Here is a 22,998-nt window from a genome sequence, read left to right on the forward strand (position 1 = left end):
TTTGCTTTCAGTGGTTGTGGTGTAATTGTATTGCATTTCACTGTGTACAGTATGGAAATAATCTCTGCAAAGAATCTTGGGAGGATATCGCATGATCAGATTTAAAAACTGACTGATTTTTTGTTTATCTTTGTTGATTTGAGATCCATTCTCTTATTTTGTTTTTTCTCTTTCTTTTTTTTTTTCTCTCTTTTTTTTTATTTTTTATTTTTTAGGCTTCTCTTTATATTTGAGTCAATAAGATGATTAGAAACCTGTACTGTACAAAAGAAAAGTGTCTGTGCCCATTGTATTCCAAAACTTCTTTTTTTTTTTTTTTTTCTTTTCACAAGTACCTGGGTGATTTGAATAGTTGGGTATGATTTATCTCACTGATAGGCTGCTTCTGTGTTACAGATTTTGAGTGCCACTTTAAGATTACAAACTGTATGAACAGTTCTAAGCAAAATTAAACAGCCATTTGTAGGGGGTGAGCTCTTGCCATAACGTACGAGTAACTATGGCATACTTGCACGATATGGAAGACCTACAAAATATATAATGGCGCTTGGGCACCAAAAAAGTCAAGAGCTTTTGAAGAGGCTGCTAGTATTGCAGGAAACAATATAGAACGTAAATCTAATTAACAGTGCAGTGCTAAAATTGCCTTATCATATATAAAATGCAAAAGCATGCATACAGTATACTATCCAGGCAAATAATTGTATTAAACTCAGATAGGAGGGGAGAGTGCACCAAAAGAGCCCTTGCAAAATATTAAAGGCTTGAAGATGCACAGGGGATAATGTACAGAAGAGGAAGACACCGTCGCCTTCACCCAATCACACTGCCTCTTACCATAATGAGTTGACCCTCCCAAAGGAATGGTCAAAAAGGCATTTAAATCCTTGGTTAACATAAGGTGCCTCAGGTAAGGATGGTCCCCCAGCTTCTTCCCCCAACAGCACTCTCTCAAGATTACAAGCCAATCTAGTGAAAAGATCAAAGAACTCCCAGGATTATCAAAAAAAAGTGAAAGGAAGCATCTCCTAGGGTAGCAAATTCCATTACACCAGTGCTCGACAAAACCCGGGCGCCAGGTCGCATTGGCGACTAGAAATAGCGACCTCGCGCCTGGGGCAGCACAGCTGGGGGAATCCTGTCTCTGTGGACCCCCCCAGCGTGATCGCGTCGGGCCGTTCCGCCGACGGCCGAAAATTTAGGCCGCGGCTTTGAGGCCTTCTGCGGTCCTATGATTCCTTATGGAATCTGGCGCCCTCTTGTGGTCGCCGTTGGTATGACAAACCAGCAATGTTAATGAAGCTTCCTCTGCCTGTTTTATATTACCTGCCTCTTCTTCCCTTTATTTAGAACCCCCTAAACATTATATATATATTTTTTATTCTAACACCCTAGAGAATAAAATGGTGGTTGTTGCAATACTGTCTGTCACACCGTATTTGTGCAGCGGACTTACAAGCGCACTTTTGTTGGGAAAAATAATTTAGTTAATAAAAAAATAAGATAACAGTAAAGTTAGCCCAATTATTTTTTATATTGTGAAAGATAATGTTACGCCGAGTAAATTGATACCCAACATGTCACGCTTCAAAATTGCACCCGCTCATGGAATGGCGACAAACTTTTACCCTTTAAAATCTCCATAGGCGACGTTTAAAAAAATTCTACAGGTTGCACGTTTTGAGTTACAGAGGAGGTCTGGGGCTAGAATTATTGCTCTCGCTCTACCGATCACGGCGCTACCTCCTATGTGTGGTTCGAACACCGATTTTATATGCGGGCAGGACAGGGCGCGTTTAAAAATTATTATTTTTTCTGCTTATTTTAACTTTTTATTTTTTTTTCCACTGTTCTTTTAAAACAAAATGTTGTGTCACTTTTATTCTTATTACAAGGAATGTAAAAATCCCTTGTAATAGAAAAAGCATGACAGGTCCTCTTAAATATGAGTTCTGGGGTCAGAGAGACCTCGGATCTCATATTTACACTAAAATGCAATTGAAAAAAAAATTGTCATTTGAAAAAAATAAATAAAATGTCCCTCTAAGAGCTATGGGCAATGACTTGGAGACAGGGGGGGGGGGGTGGCGACGGCGCTGCTATCTTCCCCTCACTCGTCTCCATGTCAGGCCAGGGACAGGTCCGGATCGCCGTCACGGACCTGGCTCCTAACTTTTTAAGCTGGCTCCTAGATTCCAAGCAAATTTGTCAACCCCTGCATTACACCATTTATTAAATACTAAATACCAACAAGTTCCGCTACATCTCGTGATGACGTTGCATGCTGTGACTCCACCCTAAGCATCATGACATCATCAGGGGCAGACCTTATTCCTCTATTGCTTTCCAGTGGTGACAGATCTACTTCTCTTGGTTATGGAGTCTTCCCTTTCTTTCTTTCACCTTATTTCCCCAAATGAAAAAAGCCTGCCTCTCCATTTTTAGGGGGTCATCCTCAATCACCCCAGATGGGAGGAGTGCGCTACGTTTTTATTAAAAGGGAGTTCCACCCAAAAATTGAACTTTCTCTTTAAGAGAGGTGACCCCCTGACATGCCACATTTGTCTTTTTTAGAGGGCACCAGCTCCCACTTCCTTCCGGCGCACTGTATCACCGGAAGGGAGATCATCTGGGACACGTCACAGGTCCCAGATGATTGCCCGGCCAGTCACTGCGCACGGCTCGGCTTGCACTTGCACAGTGGGTGCCCAGTTGTGAAGCCACAGCCGGACGCCCACAGTTACAGTGCCGCAGAGAGGAGGGGGAGATGAGTGGGGCTTTGTTTCCCCACATCGCTGGATCGTGGGACAGGTAAGTGTCCGATTATTAACAGTCAGCAGCTGCGGTATTTGTAGCTGCTCACTTTTTAAAAAAAAATATTTTTTTGAGCAAAACTCCGCTTTAAACAGGAAAAAATACTCTAAAAATATTTTCACTTTAGTAAGGGCCTGACTTCCCTGATCTGTTACCTCACTGTTAAGTGATAGTGGCTCAGTGGCCATCAAGGTCTCATTCACACAGGTGTTCAGCCTAATGCATTGTCAAGAGCTGCACTGGCTCTGCATCCAAGTCCATGCAGCTGTCCCTGTGTAACTGTCAAACTCTGCTATGCAGGTGAGTGCATACAGCCGATGCGTACCTATTGACTTTACATGCCTGCCAGCTCGCTGCTCAGTACAAGTTCAAATGAACGAATGGCTCTTCACACAGCATGACTCTGAATGCCTGCATGAGCCCTAGAGGCTCCATCATTGGACAGGGCACAACAGTCAGCTGGGCTTATTCCTAAAGTTTGGTAAAATAAACTAGTTTACAAAGGCACAGAGAGAAGGTGTGTTGTGTGTTCTTTTGTGGAAAAAAAAAAATAGTTGGGATTTTGTGTTGTCTGTTCTTTGACACTTTTTTTTACTTTTATAAACGTATAAAATATCTGACATGTTCACTAAGAATTGCTGCAGGGTAATTGTACTTAGATGTACTTGTTTAGATGTCTTAGTGATTGTTCCTATTTTTTTCGTATAGCTTCTTTACTTCAAGATCATTGCAATTTTATTTCCTACTTCTGATTTCTGGCACCCTGTAATCACTCCAGCTGTCACTGTGTTGAGCCAGCTGTTGACTAAGGTAAGAGAGCAATTCCTGTTGTGTATTTTGTGCAAATGGTCCCAGCTGACATGGCTGCATCATGGCTATACAGGTGTCACTGTAGGTAAAACACGATTGCTATAGCTAAGGGGTGGTTTCCCTGTAACCTGGAGTTCTACAGTAGTTCATACCTGTAATTTTCTGCTTGATGAATATATAAAAGGTTAGGAAGAAAAAAACAGTGGCAAGAGTGGCAATATGCGTTCCATAAATACCAGATCTCTAGTAAGAAGTGTAACTTTCCTTTCAGTGTCCCGTATCTTTACTGGAAGATGTGGCTGCAGGTCTCTTCATCTGCTGTATGTTCCTGGAATACGTGTCCTTGTCACAGAGGTTCGTTCCAGAGGTCATTAACTTCCTCCTGGGGATCCTACACTTGGCCACAGCACGCAGACCTTCTATTGGTATGTACGCGCATTGAACAAAGACAACATTAGAGCCTTATGGTAACACAATGGAGAAAATATCCAAACGTTTGAGCAGTTGTTCCCAGCAACCTTCTCTGTTTAATTTCCCAGTGAATAATATATTATACCTGATTGGTCACTGTGAACAGGTGCTCAAGGTTTTAGCATTTTTTTTTCTTTCTTGGCTATTTAGCTACCCACCCCTTAAAGTTAAAGTGTTACTAAACCCAAAACAGTAAAATCAGTCTGTATATGCAGTAAAGCATGCTTGTTATACTCGTGAACCCTATGGGGTTAATCCTGCGCATTGTGTAAAAAGGCTCTTTGATCCTGTCTTCTCTGATCCGCCCCTTCTTTTACTGTCTCTGATTGCACTTTTGCATTATTTGTGGTTCTGAAATGCTGATGGTGACACTTCTGTCATATTTTTTTTAAAGGCCTTTTGTTTCTCATTTGCTAAAATTTAGCCACCCAGGTTTAACTTTTGTTCTTTTATTTCTGTTGCCCAAAGGAATACACAGGCCAATGCCACTGATTTATTTTGTCCCTAAAACACTTGTCTTTGGTGTTCATCGCTGTGAAAATGTGGTCCCATTTAGTATCGATCAGTAAGAAACACAGCTTAAAGTGGAGGGCCACCCAAAAAAAAATGTATTATAAAAATAAAAAATTCACTTACCTGAAATGCTGTTGCTAGGCAGTCTTCCTAATCTGCCTCTTCCTATTCCTCTTCCGCGGCGCTTCCTCATCTTCGGTGAGCGGCCCTGTTGCCTCCTGGGACTTGTGTGTCCCAGAAAACAATGGGGCCATTCACAAAGTGCCGCAGGAAAGGGGCAGTGAAGCTGCAAGGCTCCCCTTTGTTAGGACGGAGGCGCGGGCAGCCGATCCGATGGAGGGATTGGCCTCGGGGCGGCCGACATACCGGGATCGTTGGACAGGTAAGTGTCTTTATTAAAAGTCAGCAGCTACAGAGTTTGTAGCTGCTGACTTTAAAAAGAAAAATTTATTGGCCGGAATGCCCCTTTTAATAAAGTTTTAAATTGAGTGTTCTTGTCATACCCACATGCCTTTTTTTTTTTTTCCCCCTGTAATTTTTTTTTTTTTTAAACAACAAGTTTATTGGTGGACTAGATCAACAGGTCATACAGCAAATAATACATTGATAGCAACACGCCAGTCAAATCACAGACACAGATGTTATACAGTGCACAGATATACATTATAGCTTCGTTGGTCGTACTGCATTCAAGACCGCCCCAACATCCCACCCCCCAGAACCTCCAGGCAACCGCCGCTATGGCCCGGGGATCTTTTCCCCCTGTAATTTACAGCAAACGTAATTACTGTAATCACTGTTACCCAAATGACCCCTAATTTCCACATCTGCAGTCAGATTTGTGTTGTTTGAAATTAATATGTCCAATAGAGGATTATTTCCATTTTGCCCTTCCATCATATGATCCATGAGTGTCCAGCAATTACAAGCCCTAGCTGAGTTTGCAGTTCTGTCTACCCAGGTAATATAAGGATAGTTGAAATCTCCATAATAACACTGCCCTGCTTCCGGGCCATTTCTAACAGTACAAGTAGATTTTTCTCCTCCTCATACTTGAGCTTAGGAAGCTTATATTATACACCCATAATTAATTGGTACCTGGAAGAAGGGGATCATTTTTGGTCCCGTGTACAGTGGCCTGTGCATTACGTACCCCTGCCCTCTGCATTATGACCTCCTGAACCCTGTGCTCTGTGCATTGCACACCCCATGCACTATAGAAATTTAATTTTAATGTTTTAAGTTTCATGCTCCTAACGATTGCACTAAGAGTACATTTTATACTCTCCACTTCTTTATGCTATAATAAATATTATAAACTTCTACCAAAGTGCATTGTCCCAACAGTTGCTTGTTCCTATGTAGTGCCTGACTTTATTTAATGATATTCTTCTTTTTTAAGGTTTTCTGTGTGCTAAAAGTTATATATAAGCAGATTTTTTTTTTTTTTTTTTTTTAAACCACTTTCAACCCTGCTTACTGGGCACTTAACCCCCCCTCCTGCCCAGACCAATTTTCAGCTTTCAGCGCTGATGCTCTTTGAATGACAATTGCGCGGCCATACAACACTGTACCCAAATGAAATTTTTATCATTTTTTTCCCACAAATAGAGCTTTCTTTTGGTGGTATTTAATTACAGCTGGGAGTTTTATTTTTTGCTAAACAAACAAAAAAAGATGCAAAATAAAAATAAAATAAAAAATCATGTTTAATAGTTTGTTATAAAATTTTGCAAACAGGTCATTTTTCTCCTTCATTAAAGTGCGCTGATGAGGCGGCACTGGTGGGCACTGATGGGCTGCACTGGTGGGCACTGATGGGCTGCACTGGTGGGCACTGATGGGCTGCACTGGTGGGCACTGGTGGGCACTGATGGGCTGCACTGATGGGCTGCACTGGTGGGCACTGGTGGGCACTGATGGGCTGCACTGGTGGGCACTGATGGGCTGCACTGATGGGCATAGTTAAGGCGGCACTAATAGGCACAGATAAGATGGGCATGGATGGGTGGCACTAAGGGGCACTGATAGGTACCACTGATAGATGGGACTGATGGGCACTGGTAGATGACACTGATGGGCACGGATATGTGGCACTGGGTTGCAGCACCGTTGAAGCAGATTGTGGGCACTGATGGGGGCACTTTTTTATTACTGAGGTGGCACTGGCAGGGGGCAGGTGGGCACTGGTAAGCTGGCCGTGATCGGGACTGATGTCTCAATCATGGCCGCCGGTGATCGGCTCTTTTTTTTTTTCTCCTCGCGCTGACAGGAAAAATAGCTGATTACCGGCTCCGTTGTGTCACATGATCAGCTGTCATTGGCTGACAGCTGATCACGTGGTAAGGGGTCGGGATCGACCCCTTGCTCGGGTCCGTGATCAGGCGAGTCTCATAGACTCGCTGATCACAGAGCGCGCAGGCCGCTCGTGCACGGAACGACGTCAATAGATGTAGTCCCAGCAAAGTAGGTCCGCGCTGTAGCTGTCATTCGGCTATAGCGCGGATCCCTAGTGGTTAAAGAGGAGCTTCACCCTGTAAACAAAAAATTTTAATTGGCAGCTACAAATACTGTAGCTTCTGACTTTTAAAAATGCACATTTGCCTGTTCCAGGATCCAGTGATGTTTTCACCACCCTCAGTTCTTTGCCGGTCTTTGGGTCCAGGTGCCGGCATTCTAATTGTGGGAAGCTGACTGATTCCTTGCGGCTTCATAGCCAGCTGCACTGTGCCCCGTAAATGGTCCCGCAGTCTCCTGATGTGTCCCAAGAAACTCTGCGGAGGAAGGAGGGGGCTTGAACTTCTGCTCAGATTGCCGTGGCTATCTGACCATTAATGGTAGCAGGTACCTGCTCCCCCTGCAAAAAGAGTAAATACAATTATGGGATGGGGGGGGGGGTCAGATGGAGGAGGAAAAGGAAGAAGAAGAAAAAGAAAAATGTAACTTCCCGTTTTTGGGGGAAGTTCCTTTTTAACTGCTTGTGCAGAGGTTTGTTAGACTCTTGTGACAGTAATTAAAGTGGATGTAAAGCCACTCTCATCCTTTCTAAACTACTGCATTATTGGTTATCTAGAAGGATATACATGTCCCTGCATGTATACTTCTCTGTCAAATGTCCCCCCTCTGTCTGCTATGAGACCCGAAAAACTGCAGATTTTGTAGGTGGGTCTATTTTCCAGGGCTCAGTGGGTGGAGTTGTGACGTCAGACTCCCCGCCCACCTCTACACTCCCCTTATCAACATGCATTTTCTCCTGTGTATTTCTTACACTGAACTTCTGCTATGATCACTAACATCCAGTCAAAACCCAGAAAAGTCCCCACATGACTTCAGCATGCAAAATCATGCTGAGGTGTGTAACAGCCAATCCTTACAGAGCAGCAGAAGAAAGGAGTGGGGTGGGAATTAAAAAATAATGCATGTCTTAGGCTAGTGCATTGTAAATCACCTGTCACTCACAGCAAGGGGGAAGAATGGACAAAGTTTTCCAAGTTTGTCCTTTTTATTTCACTGAAAAAAGATATGAGGATTGCTCAGAGCTGGATTAACTTTTTGTGCCAAGACTGGGCACAGCTGATCTGAAATCCCATACTCTATATTGTGCCAGACAAAAAAAAAAAACGTGAGTTTACATTCACTTTAAAGCCTATTTGCTAGGTACAATGGCCCAGGTTTTATTTAACCATGCCCTTTTAAGCCCCTCCCACTGTAGCGCTTTTTGGCCATGCTCAACATTTTGTTATATTCACCACCTTTATTCTTCTCCTCTGGGTTCCCCTGGGTATTTTATTTTGGCAATGCCCATGGCAGAAACTGACATGGGAAGCTCGCAGTATGCACTGAAATCAGATTAAGCAATTTCAGTAGAGGAGAGGTACAACTGTGTAAGGCTGGAGTTCAGCTTTAAGAAAATATCACAAAGCTTCTCTAGTGGGTTGGGTCCTTTTGTTGCAGAAATGCAGCTGACATTTGTATCCCCTTGCAAAGATAAAATGCAGATACTCGAGCTGGGGGACACGTTCCTTATCTGCCAGTAATACTGCTTAGCTCCATTCACCCAGAATAATCGGGACTTATTTAGGAACAATCTGCATTTAATTCAGTTAGATATTTTGTTAGTATTACCTGCTTGAAAGAGGACAAGTAGATTATAATTCTACTACTTTTTTGGCAAGGGTGTAATATTTATTTTTGTGTTGGGTGTTCCCTTCTGTCAGCGCATGGAAGGTGTGCAGGCATTTAAAGAAATCCTGTACTGAGAGACGCACAGGGCTGTTATTGCTGAATGCCTTTTGAAAATCCTAGTTGCCTGGCTATTATACTTTGAGACACTAACCCAAAACAATCATGCAGCAAGTGTGAAGTCAGAACAACTCCTCTGTGTACCTGTTGTGTTTTAGTGACTTAGAAAACCATGCTGAATTTTTCCGCACCACAAACGCACTTCAAATCTGATCCGAGCGGCTTCATACCATATGATTGGTATGATGATCAGTCACAGTGATCACAAATGTAAACAGTTACTACTATTTACATCCAAAAGCCCTCCCTTTCCTCTTAATACAGAAGAATGATGGACTAATGAATGAGCATTCTTTTTTTAATTTCAGAGCACAATGAACAGCAGAATCAGGGAGGGAGGGTTGATTTGTTTTTTTTTTTTTGTTTTGTTTTTCCACCAGCCGCTCCTCCCTCGTACAGGTGATATCCATACAGTCCCTAGTGACCTGTATATTAACCATTCACATCCCTTATCCTGAAAATGACCCCCTTCACTACCTCCTCTCCCTGTGTTTGGCTAATAAAGCCACTATATCTAGTGAACCATTAGCAAGTTTTTATGTTTCAACCCCCTCTATCAGAATTTCCGTTTCTCAAAAATTGTGGCAATAAATGAATTCCCTTTGCGTTTTCTGCTTTCTAAAAGGGGTACTTTGGGGGTGCTTTCCTACTGCCCTGGTATTTTTATTTTGTTTTATAACAAGGTAAGGGAAAGAGATTTTTTTTTTTTTTTTTTCAAGCTTTATGGTCATTTTTCAAGTAGATATACTACCAAGGTACAGCTCTGTCTGTCTGAAAAAAAAAACAAAAAAAAAATGTATTTAATTTGGGTACACTTTTTAGTGTCCGTTTTTATGAAACTTTGAACAGTGGTGATCCCTAGGATCGCCGCTGATCTCGGTTCATAAACGGCTTATGAAGCAAATTATCGGGGGAGAACATGTTTGAATATGTTCTGCACCGATGATCTCCACAGAATCCGTCATTGACTAACACAGAAACGGACAGTTTATGAAGCTGCGATCTGAGTCCGAATCCACCATCCCCAATTTACCAGCTCAGAGGTGTAGAGTCGGGGAGTGAAGAGAGAATCTCGGGGGGGAAGATAGATATATATATATATATATATATATATATATATATATATATCTAATTAAATACCGTATTTATCTGTGTATAACATGCACTCCCGGGGGGAAATCATGGGTGCGTGTTATACACTGATCTCTGCTGAGACGGAGCGAGTGCCACTGAATTACATAGAGTCGCAATCTCCTGTGTACCCGACACTGCCGCTCACAGCCACGCCTCCTGGCCCCACATTGGGCCACTGTTCTATCTATCCTATGAGCAGGGCCAGGAGGCGTGCCTGTGAGTGGCGGAGCACCAGGTACACAGGAGATCGCGGCTCTGTGTAATTCAGCGGCGCTCGCTCCTCCTTTTCCCTCGGAGACAGCAGGGATAATCCAACACTGGCCAGGCTGAAAAGATGGGAAAGGTGAAACTGCAGATAGGCACTGAACAGGCTGCATTGTTGGTCAATTTAATGGCTGCAGATGGGCACTGAGCAGGGTCCACTGACACTGAAAATGCGTTCAATCAAGTAGCTGTATTGGTGAAAGTGGGGCTTGGCCCCCATAGGTTGCACTGGTGCTATATAAATCCCCTACTGCCCAGGTTAAGGTAAATGGTTACCTATCCCCAGTGTCCTCCATCCGGAATGGCACAAGACAGGGGTGCCCGCTATCTCCCCTTCTGTTTGCATTGGCCTTGGAACCGCTGCTCCAGAAAATGGAGCACAAGCTCTCCACATATGTGGATGATGTCCTTTTTCATAAAATGGACCCCCTTGTCTCGTCGTCTAACCTGATGGAAGAACTGTCCGCTTACAGCCAAGCGTACAATTTTAAAGTGATTGTAAAGCTTTGAGGTTTGGTGTTTGTGTTTTTTAATAACAAACCTGTCATACTCCCCTCCACTGTGAAGTTCGTTTTGCACAGAGTGGCCCGATCATACTCTTATAGGGTCTCCCAGTGGTCCTGGTAGCTCCTCCCCGCATTGTATAACCCCCTAGGAGAAGCACTCTCTCACGGGGGGTTACCTTGCAGGCGAGCTCCCGAGTCCAGCATTTGGGGGGGGGGGGGGGGTGACTTGTCCACATAGAGCAAATATCTGGGACAGGATAGGATTTCCTTAAATTATGATGCTGGTTTATTGAGAATTCAGTTGTTTATAAAGGGAAAAAACAACTGGCACACTTTATAGGAGTCGCAGGGAGTTCCTTATAATTTATTTTTTTCCTTTAGGAATTCTGATTTCAATAAATGTTTGTGTTACATCACAGGAAGTAGTAGTTTTTCCCCATACTGATGTGTCTCACACTTGGCTGTATCTTGACAGGTTACTCAGTTATTCCTCCATTTAAACACCACGGGAAGTCCTCTGAACTTCTGCTGTTAGATAGTGATGAAGACGTTAAGTGTTGGAAGAAGACACACATGCCGCTGACAGCAATCAATGGGCTGAACACAGAGGACAAAACTGAGATCAATCATTTTAGGTGAGCATATCCTATATCAATACACCTGTGTCCAGCACCAGACTGCAGTGTAAATAAAATACCTAGCTCAAATTTGCAAAGGGAATTTGTTTAGCTTGTTGGTAATAATCATATAAACCTAATAATTCGTGTGAATGCTGCAGCAGTCCCACTATTGTTGTTTGTTTTTTTTAATTTATTCATCATCATCATCTTTTTAATTTTATTATTCCGTACGTTTTTTGGCTCTGCGTATCTTCTGCATACTTTCAGCTATTAAAGCCATTCAACTTTTAAAATGTTCAGCTGATGTGTGCTCTCCTTCAACTTTTTTTTCTACTTTTTAAAATATTAAGCTTTTTAACACTTTTTTATTTTTTTTTTAACATTGAAGTCCATGAGAGCATGCTTAAAATCCGTAAAATCTTCTGCTGCCAAAAGTTTCAGCTCCTTCATACATTCACCTACAGACGTCAAACAAACTTTAAAACGTTCACAAAATATTCAGCTATCTGGCTATATCTTTTCAGTTTGAATTCTTGTACAGTTTTTGTGAAAAATCTGTTTAAGTTTAGTGATCATTTCAGAAAATTAAATTAAATTTAATTTAGGGCATCCAGGCTTTTGTTGTCTGTTTTGTTTCCATGGTTACCAAAGCTTCTTATACACAGTGATGGGTGGTGGGGGAGAGCACAGACACACCATGTACTGATTTATAATAGAGGAATATGATGGGCAGTTTTGATGGGGCAGTTGTGATGCTATTCAGCATTCCCACGCATTTGGAAATGCATTTTCTAGTTTATTTTAAAAAACGTAGGGGGAGTTAACAAAGAGTGGTGCAAGCGTAATGCTTGCACCACTCTTCTACACTTGGAAAATAGAGCAGATACGGCTCCTAATTAACAAGCCTCCCTTGTTAATTAGGAATGTTCTGCTCTGTGTTCTAGGCTGGATATGTTGGCTGCATGCTTCCTCTGCCAATCCTTACCCACTAAGTGGATGAGGGAGGAGAAGGGCTGTTCAAGCTCTGCTCATACAAGCGGATATAGAAATGTGAGGTATCTGCTGATGGCTCACATGCCATATACCAGCTCTGAAATTCTGTGGCGGTTTTCTATACAGATCTCTTTGTTAATTAGTCACAGAACCAACTCCAGTTTCTATTTTACTCTGAATAGAAACTGGTGTGAATGGCACAGATAGACCTGAATCAGGTCCGTTTGCTTAGTTAATGTGGCGCACACCACTCAAGACCGTTTCCTGCACCGATTTGCTGGAACAGGAAGCTTTTGTAATTTCTTAGCTTTTTTTTTCTAGCTATACATTTTTAATTACCGTATATCAGGGGTTGACAAATTTGCTTGGAATCTAGGAGCCAGCTTAAAAAGTTAGGAGCCAGGTCCGTGACGGCGATCCGGACCTGTCCCTGGCCTGACATGGAGACGAGTGAGGGGAAGATAGCAGCGCCGCCGTCGCCCCCCCGTCTCCAAGTCATTGCCCATAGCTCTTAGAGGGACATTTTATTTATTTTTTTCGAATGACAATTTTTTTTTCAATTGCATTTTAGTGTAAATATGAGATCCGAGGTCTCTCTGACCCCAGATCTCATATTTAAGAGGACCTGTCATGCTTTTTCTATTACAAGGGATTTTTACATTCCTTGTAATAAGAATAAAAGTGACACAACATTTTTTTTAAAAGAACAGTGGAATAAAAAAAAAAAAGTTAAAATAAGAAGAAAAAATAATAATTTTTAAACGTGCCCTGTCCTGCCCGCATATAAAATCGGTGTTCGAACCACACATAGGAGGTAGCGCCGTGATCGGTAGAGCGAGAGCAATAATTCTAGCCCCAGACCTCCTCTAACTCAAAACGTGCAACCTGTAGAATTTTTTTAAACGTCGCCTATGGAGATTTTAAAGGGTAAAAGTTTGTCGCCATTCCATGAGCGGGTGCAATTTTGAAGCGTGACATGTTGGGTATCAATTTACTCGGCGTAACATTATCTTTCACAATATAAAAAATAATTGGGCTAACTTTACTGTTGTCTTATTTTTTTATTAACTAAATTATTTTTCCCAACAAAAGTGCGCTTGTAAGTCCGCTGCACGAATACGGTGTGACAGACAGTATTGCAACAACCACCATTTTATTCTCTAGGGTGTTAGAATAAAAAATATATATAATGTTTAGGGGGTTCTAAATAAAGGGAAGAAGAGGCATGTAATATAAAACACTCAGAGGAAGCTTCATTAGCATTGCTGGTTTGTCATACCAACGGCGACCACAAGAGGGCGCCAGATTCCATAAGGAATCATAGGACCGCAGAAGGCCTCAAAGCCGCGGCCTAAATTTTCGGCCGCCGGCGGAACGGCCCGACGCGATCACGCTGGGGGGGTCCACAGAGACAGGATACCCCCAGCTGTGCTGCCCCAGGCGCGAGGTCGCTATTTCTAGTCACCAATGCGACCTGGCGCCCAGGTTTTGTCGAGCCCTGCCGTATATACTCGAGTATAAGCCGAGATTTTCAGCCCCTTTTTTTAGGCTGAAAGTGCCCCCCTCAGGTTATACTCGAGTCACGCAGATCAGGTAGGCAGACGGCGACCATTCCACTATTCAAAAGCCGCGCCTCCCTGTCTGTGATAGGTGGAACACTCAATTTCCCAGCAGTCAGTGTTCCGCCTATCACGGACATCCGCTCATTCTCATACTACGGACGAGGATGAGAGGATGAGAGGATGTCCGTGATAGGCGGAACACTGACTGCTGGGAAATTGAGTGTTCCGCCTATCACAGACAGAGAGGCGCGGCTTTTGAACAGTGGAATGGCCGCCGTCTGTCAGACGAGGAGAAGAGGTGCGGCATGGCACACAGAGGCTGCAGAAGGTAAAGAGGCTGCAGATTGGCACAGGTAGGCTGCGATGGACACAGGGATGGAGGGGACACAGGGATGGAGGGGACACAGGGATGGAGGGGACACAGGGATGGAGGGGACACAGGGATGGAGGGGACACAGGGATGGACGGGACACAGGGATGGACACAGGGAGGTATGCAGCTGCAGATTGGCATTGTTGACCCTCTTTTCCACTCTTTTAAGCTGTAACAGTAGCTGCTGCATGTCTCACCCTCGGCTTATACACGAGTCAATAAGTTTTCCCAGTTTTTTTGTGGTAAATTAGGGGCCTCGGGCTTATATTCGGATCGACCTATACTCGAGTATATATGGTACATTTATGCTTTGGGATAGCCATCTTTGTTTCTTTTCCATAATGCATGTTGTATTGTAGTACAGTGATGGTCCTTCACCTGATTTCAGTCTATGGACAGAACTCTTGAAAATTGTATTATGCTGAGATGGATTTTATTCAGTGCCAATTTATGTTGTCCCACAAGCACAGTCAAATGAAAAAGGAGCTCCAGGCTCCCTCTCAATCCATAATAGAAATCTACACATATTAAATGGCCCCTGTTTTGAAGTGCTTGTCTTGGGGCTGAGATCACATCAGGGCCATCGTCTTGTAGCTAAGCCTCGGCATTACCCTTCTAATAAAAAGGGAGACCCCGGGAATGTTATTCACAGGGTGAAAGAACCAATACTATGTGAGATGAACTATTTCCTCTTTCTTATGGTAATACTTACAAACACAGTGCCTATAGTAATACAAATAAATATCATAAAATGATGACGTAGTAAGCAAGTAAAAAATTTAATTTCCATTTCAAAGCAATATATTACTAAACCCTACAGTTGCAGTGCTTCACTGATTTAAAAGACAAAGGAAACTCTATGTGCTATAGTTATCATGAAGATATTTAAGGTCCTACTGCAGTTCTGAAAGGTTATATGTTTTAAATGTGGTTTATGTGAAGTCCAGTATACAAACATTTTATAGTTTATATGTGGAAACAAAGTATTTCATATGCTGTATTGTCACTAATATGGCTATATTGCTATCTTACAGGTTGACATGTGTTGCAGTAAGCTTAGACTTAGTAAAACGATGTGTGCATATGTATGGATCTTTACCAGCCTTCCATGAGATTTTTAATCCAATTTACCTGCTTATCCATAAACACCTTCCACAAAGCATGTATCCACAGGAGATCCAGGTACATTTTCTAGAAATACATTTTAGGGGCTTGTGTCAATGTGCAAACGCAGCATGATTTCAGGTGCAGAGCTTGCATTTGTGATCAGTTAGATTCTTTTGAGATCATTCATAGTTCATTGACAGGTGTATTTGACCTACTTCTGAGTTGCCTCAGCCTGCTTCAAGCTGCTTTATGTATTCCTGTTGATGCACTTTGTGTAACATGCACTAAAGTTGTCACTTTTGTTGTCCAAGCATGTAATAGCAAAATTATATCATATGGAGTTCAGTGATCTGCTGCTCATAAATAATCATCATACACACCTAAGAGTTTTATCACATTTTAATAAGATTTTTTGCCATGGGTGATCTTTCCTTTTTTTTTATTTTTTTTGTTAAGATCGGTTTATTTAAGAAAATAGCAAATAGAATAGACAGAAATATTGCAGGTACATTGGGCAGAAGCAAGAAAGAATACAAATTTAAACAATTAAGAACCGTAGACCTGCAGGGACGGGAAACTAGATTGTGAGGGAGGGAAGAATTGGGAAGACTCCACAAGAGCAAATACAGAGGGGGTTCAGCACAAGATGCAAACCATTCATAATCATTATTAGACTTTGCCAAAAAACATCTAAAAAAAGCCAGACCAGTTCTGGAAAAGCGTTCTTTGGACAGATGAAACTAAGATTAATCTGTACCAGAATGACGGGAAGAAAAAAAAAAGTGTGGCGAGGGCTTGGAACAGCTCATGATCCAAAGCACACAACGTCCTCTGTAAAACATGGTGGAGCTTGCAGTGTGATGGCATGGGCATGCATGGCTTCCAGTGGCACTGGGTCATTGGTTATTATTGATGATTAGACAGAAGCAGCCAGATTAATTCTGCAGTGTTTACAGATATACTGTCAGTCCAGATTCAGCCAAATGAAGAAAAGTTGATTCACAGTACAGATGGACAATGATCCATAGCACACTGCAAAAGCAATCCAGGAGATTTGAAGAAAAAGAAGTGGAATATTTTGCATAGTCAATCGCCTGATCTCAACCTGATTGAGCATGCATTGCACTTGTTGAAGGCAAAACTAGAGGCAGAAATAAACGCAAAGAACAACTAAAGAAAGCTGCAGTTAGAGCCTGGCAAAGCATCAGAAAGGAGGACACCCAGGCTTTGGTAATGTCCATGGGTTTCAGACTTCAGACAGTCATTGCTAGTAAAGGATTCTCAAAATATATTATTTTTTCTTATTTATGATTAGATTATATTTGTCCAATTACATTTGAGCCCCTGAAAATGGAGTGTGTGGGGGGGGGGGGGGGGGGCTGTGTATAAAAATGGTTGTAGTTCCTAAAATTTGTACTTTATATTTTATGTTCAAAGTTCATATGTTCGTTGAATTAAAGCTGAAAGTAAAATTTATTTGGGTTGTTTTGTTTTAATTTTATTTTGGAGGCATACAGAGCCAAACGTATGAAAATTGTGCCCGTGTCCGAATAATATATATGAACCTACTGTAGCTGTGTGTGTGTGTGTGTGTATATATTGACCCCTCCAAAATGTACCTAATTTTTTTTATATTTGAAATGAACCAGGTCCGCATCAACTATGTTGTTGCTACCTCTCATGATAATGCTTTATTTTACACCACAGGTGCTCTATAATGTGTTTTTGTTTAAAATTACAGATAAGACAGTGTTTGCGTTGAATAGATTTTATTAGTATTAAACAGGGTTATGTTGCGCCCTAAAGTGGGTTGCAACTTTTATGAACTGACATTTTTTTTTTTTTTTGTTTTTTTTTGTTTTTTTACTTTCAGGATATGTGCCAAAATATTCTAGATGATATTGACAGACTTGGAAAGAAACCCTACAAACCACTCATGTTTGAGAAACAGGCACCTGTCCCAATGAAAATGTTCACACCAAAAGTTATGCCTGTGTGAGTATGGAAAATAAGTCAAAAATGGGGAAAAGGATAAGAACATTGATCGAAAAGAGCATCAGGACTAGTCTGCTATTAAAGTGGAATTAAACTCCATTTTTTTTTTTTTTTATATAAATGGGCCCCAGGAGGTACATGCCATAATGTGCTAGTATACAAAGGATATTCGTGCATTATGGCAGACTTACCTGTCAAACAATCCCCACAATCCCTGCTCTAAATGTGTGCTAGCCTGCTCATGCGCAGTTCAATAGGGTCTCTTCTGTCATAAAAACCCTACCTGTCAGAGTTTTTTTTTGTATTTTTATTTCCGCTTTAAGGCTTGTGGTGTTTAGTGGGCTACCCTCTAATGGTCAGATTGAATATTGCAGTAATTTAACAACTTGAGAACCAGCCCCTTCATTACCAGGCAATTTTTCAGTGCAGTGGTAGTTTGACTTATAATTACTCTGTTGCTCAACACTGTGCCTTTATTTATTTTATTTTTTTTGGGGGGGGGGGTTAGGGGGGGTTATTTATGTGGTATTTATTTTTGTGTGTATTTATTAAAAAAAGAAAACTTTTAATAAAAAAAATAAAAATTCTGTTATTAAAGCGGAGTTCCACCCAAAAATGGAACGTCCGCTTTAAGCACTCCTCGCCCCCTTACATGTCACATTTGGCATGTAATTTTTTTTTGGGGGGGGGGGGCTTCATTAGGAGGGGGACTAACTGTCCCACTTCCTCCTTCCGCCCAGGGACTGCCAAGGCAACTCCTCCTTTCACCTTAGGCGGCCCCTCCCTCTAGGCGATCTCCTGGGACACCTGACAGGTCCCAGGAGATCACCTGTCCACTCCGGGAAGCTGAAAGTGGCAATGGAGGCGCCGGCGGAGAGGAGCAACCCTCCGTTCGGCCGCATCGCTGGACCATGGAACAGGTAAGTGTCTGTTTATTAAAAGTCAGCAACTACACTTTTTGTAGCTGCTGACTTTTAATAAACCTAAAAAGCCTGAAACTCCACTTTAAACCTATAAAAAATACCTAGACAGTACAGGTTATATGGGAAGGAGGAGGTGAAAGGCTTAAAGTATAACTAAAGACAAAACTTTTTTACCACGATCATTGAAAGTAAAAGCAAATCCCAAATTTGTCCCCAAAAAAAGTAATAGGGGGTAAATCATCCAATGGGGACACAAGTTTTGGTGACCTGGGGGTCCCCAAGGAATTCCCTTAATTTGCAGGAATTCCCTTAATTTGCAGGAATTTACTCCCTGTTTGGCCATGGGACAGGAAGTGAAGGGAAATCTCTGCAATGGAACATAGAAAAAATCTGTTCCAACACTCCCTTACTCTATCCAAAATGTATAAAAACATTTTGCCTATAGTTCTACTTTTAATGTACATGTCGCATACAGTGGGAGGATGGAGATGAGGGGATTAATGTGTAGGATAAGGGAGATGAAGGAGTTAATATATCTTCTCTTCCTCCTATTGTGAGGAGTAGGGGAGGGCTCTCAGATGTAAACAGGGATTGTTTACATTTGTACATTGTCATTACAGCAGTCCTGAGGTACAGAGCTGCTCTGATCAGCTTTGTACATTGTGTCTGTAATCTGAGCCATCCAATGGCTTCTCAGGTCAGTCATTCTTGGGCATGCTGACTACCTGTGTTTGTTTTTTGAAGTGCATTTAAAGCAACACTTTAGAAATACATGTTCACTACTCAGCCATTCTTAAAGGTATGTTGGTGGTAGTAGTAGGTAGAAGTCCTTAATTACAATCTCAACCATGTTCACAACTGTTGTGCAGTAATTGCATATGTTTGCAGTGATGTCAAAGTTTTTCTTGTCTCCATGTCATGCTTTTGCTGCTTTAAATCTGTTGACAAATTAGCAATACATACCATGTGTAAGAATAGGTTGCCTTCATTTTTAGTAGAGCACATATGAAGAAACACGGGCATAGGTTTTAAAGGACAGACACATCTCATGTACTGCATCTGGCAGACATTCTGATGGTTACTTCAGCAAGAGGGTCTGCTTGGTTGAGCGCTGGAAGTAAATGCTGGAGACTACTGTGCCCACACTCTGGGACTCTGCAGAACTAATCCAATTTTAGAGAATGCAAAGGAAGCACACAATATAAAGAAAGCTTCAGCACTAAGCACCAGGGAGCAGCTTCTATGTATAAAACTTAATACAGAAAGCTGTAACTAAGCGATAGTGCGGGCCATATGTGACCTGTCCAATCAGTCAGTCCTTGTGCTGCCATCTTACATGTTTCTCTCTTTGGGGCAGGTTGGAATTTGGCAGAAAACAAGGCTGTAATAAGGTGGAGCAAGAACGAAAGAAACTCATTCACAAACACAAGCGGGAATTTAAAGGAGCTGTGCGAGAAATCCGCAGGGACAATCAGTTTTTGGCAAGAGTGAAGCTTTCAGAGTCCATGGAGAGGTGAGTGAACCAAGTCTAATGTGATGTGTGGTGTGATGTTTATATATATATATATATATATATATATATATATATATATATATATATATATATATATATATATATATATATATATATATATATATATATATATATATATATATATATATATATATATATATGTAGATGTAGATGTAGATAGATATAGATAGATATAGATAGATATAGATAGATAGATATAGATAGATATAGATTATTCAGAAATAAATGTGTGGACCTTGCTGCAGTGTACAGGAAGCATTGAATGTAGGAATGGCTGCTACGCAGAATAACGTGAAATTGACATCTTGTCTAGATCAGATGTTCTTAACGCTGAAGTTTTCTCTACAGCTTTAGTCACATTTACAGTGCCTTCTAAAAGTATTCTCCCCCTTGGCATTTTTCATGTTTTGTTGCCTCACAACCTGGAATTTATATGGATTGTTTGATTATTTGCATCATTTAATTTACAGAACATGTCCACGAATTTGAAGATTTTTTTTTTTTTTTTTTTTATTGTGACGCAAACAACAAATAGGACAAAATAACAGAAAAGGTCAATGTGCATAACTATTCAACCCCCCCCCCCCCCCTCCTAAAGTCAATACTTTGTAGAGCCACCTTTTGCGGCTATCACAGCTCCAAGTCACTGTGGATAAGTCTCTATGAGCTTGCCACATCTTACCACTGGGATTTTTGCCCATTCCTCCTTGCAAAACTGCTCCAGCTCTTTCAAGTGCAATGCAAAAGTCATTTTGAAGTCTGACCACAGATTTTCTATTGTATTGAGGTCTGGGCTCTGACTAGGCCATTCCAACACATTTACATGTTTCCCCTTAAACCACCCAAGTGTTGCTTTAGTAGTGTGTTTGGGGTCATTGTCCTGCTGGAAGGTGAACCTCCATCCTAGCCTCAAATCACCCACAGAGTGGTACAGATTTTGCTCAAGAATAGCCCTGTTTATAGCACCATCCATCTTTCCCTCAACTCTGACCAGTTTCCCAGTCCCGACTGCTGACAAACATCCTCACCTCATGCTGCTGCCATCACCATGCTTCGTGGTGTTCTTTGGGTGATGTATGTGATGTGTTGGGTTTGCGCCAGACATAATGGTGTTTTTTTTTTTTTGTTTTTTTTTTGTTTATGGCCAAAAAGTAAAATTTTAGTCTCATCAGACCAGAACACCTTTCTTCATACATTTTGGCCATAAAGATTTAGAATCCTGTGTATATTTTCTCTTAATACTATATTCCCATGGGCTTAAATTTCTGAGTGGGATTTGACCCATTTTTATGACAGAATGCAATCACAGTTGGGTTTTCGGATGTTCACAAATATTAGAATATGATGTTTGTCCGTGCTACTAGCTGTTTTTGTATTTGGTCATATGGTGTGCATCTTTTCTTTCCTCTATTGGTATAATTAATTTTTTCCATTTTTTTTTTTTTTCTTTTTCTTATTGGAATAGATGCTAAATTGTTTAGAACCTTTCTTGTTTTTACTAATTGTTTTTGGCATTTTAAGTTAGATTACCTGACTTATTTGCTGTTTTTAAACCGTTTTTTTTTTTTTTTTTTCTGAACGTTCTGTGCAATCACTTGATTATATACACCTGAATAGTTATGTGATCCATCATATATAGTAGAGTGTATTGTGTTTGCATCTTTGTGGTTTTGACAAAGCATGTGAAACGCATCAACCTCGTCTTTCCTCTGCCCCAGCCTGTACCCATCCAGTGCTTTAATGATGATTTTTCAATAACGAGACTGATTGTACTGTTTGTACTGTGTGTGTGTGTGTGTGTGTGTGCAGCTTATCCGATTTTCCTGTTCTACATGTGACTACTGCAGTGGCAGGGTGTGCACCCCTCCCTATGGTATTCACCTTTAGGATTACAGCTGATGCCGACTCACCTGTGAGCAGCAGGATTTCTCTTCATTCCTTCCTGAATGTTGCCGAATACTGACCAGATTTGTGTTCCGGTGCTGCGGGGGTTAACAGCAGCAGCTGTAAATGTGAAGGACTTGCTGCTCACCCGTGCCTTTCTGCCCTACGCTATTCACATAACTCCTACTAATATTGTCCTACAATGCAACACATTCTGTGGATAGGTGGGGAGAACCTGTCATTTATCTGCTCATCCTCCATTCAAAAATCACATTTCAAGTTTGGACAGATTTTGTACTTGGACACATTCAAGGGGTGATGCATCTCAAACAAGTCCACAACCCCGTTTGGGTCCTGACCCATAGATAAGAAACATTTGTCTAGATGCACTGCCAACGTCTTTCTTGAACTGGCTTCAAGGAATCGTGAGAATATTATAACTCAAATGAAAGTAAACCTGTGACCAAACCTTGGCCATTTAGTATGATGAAATGCATAAAAAGAAGTTGCCTTCTGTAAAAATCACATTAATATAATCAGGAGATCCACAGATCCATGCTCAAAGCCTCAGGAGGGGGCAAAGCTCAACTTTTACAAGAAAGTCATTATCTGCCTGTATCTCTGGATCTACTGATTGTTCTGAGGCTTGGTTGACCTCGGCATATGTTTGTTTATGATGACCCTGTGACTGCTCTTTTGCTTCTGGGTAACTGACAGTTTATTTGTTTTATTTGTTGCCATTGCTTCTAACATCTACAATTTGAATTGTCAGGGATGCAGCGAGGAAGAGGAAGGTAAAGGAACTCTTCAACAGTCTGTCAACACAGGAGGGAGAATGGAAAGCTATGAAAAGAAAGAAGGGGAAATAACGTGGACTGACTCTGCCCATAACGTGGAAGGATCTGCGAAAACATTTCCTCCTACCTGTCCTTTGAGGACAGCTTTTATCTTTTTTCCATTTTATGGAAACCGTGTTCGCTATGAATTCTATATTGTAAAAATGAATATTGCATGTGGACACATGGAGCCACGATTGACTTGTGAACTTTCTCAAGCCTTTTTTTTAATATCTGATTACTGGAAAGAAAGTATAATATGAATTTCCACTTTGTGGAATACATTACAATTACAAGCATATATTTCACCTTCTAACGTTTGTCTATTTCTCCTCCTGTTTTCTACTTGTATTTTCCC

At 41.4% G+C, this 22,998-nt stretch overlaps 1 protein-coding gene across 1 annotated transcript in view; it reads left to right on the forward strand.

The window, feature by feature from the left end:
* The window catches only part of NOP14 (NOP14 nucleolar protein), a 45,227-nt gene extending 22,271 nt beyond the window's left edge, over nt 1-22,956 (forward strand). The window contains exons 12-18 of the mRNA XM_077477878.1: nt 3,523-3,624; nt 3,896-4,049; nt 11,290-11,449; nt 15,396-15,543; nt 17,342-17,463; nt 19,744-19,899; nt 22,577-22,956. Coding sequence (XP_077334004.1) covers nt 3,523-3,624; nt 3,896-4,049; nt 11,290-11,449; nt 15,396-15,543; nt 17,342-17,463; nt 19,744-19,899; nt 22,577-22,673 — 939 coding nt within the window. The 3' untranslated portion in view covers nt 22,674-22,956. The remainder of the gene's footprint in view (nt 1-3,522; nt 3,625-3,895; nt 4,050-11,289; nt 11,450-15,395; nt 15,544-17,341; nt 17,464-19,743; nt 19,900-22,576) is intronic.
* Nucleotides 22,957-22,998: the final 42 nt, after the last annotated feature.

This window comes from Lithobates pipiens, unplaced genomic scaffold, assembly GCF_037356315.1.
Source record: "Lithobates pipiens isolate NorthernLeopardFrog02 unplaced genomic scaffold, aLitPip1_a1.2 Scaffold_13, whole genome shotgun sequence".
In the NCBI taxonomy this organism is placed as follows: domain Eukaryota; kingdom Metazoa; phylum Chordata; class Amphibia; order Anura; family Ranidae; genus Lithobates; species Lithobates pipiens.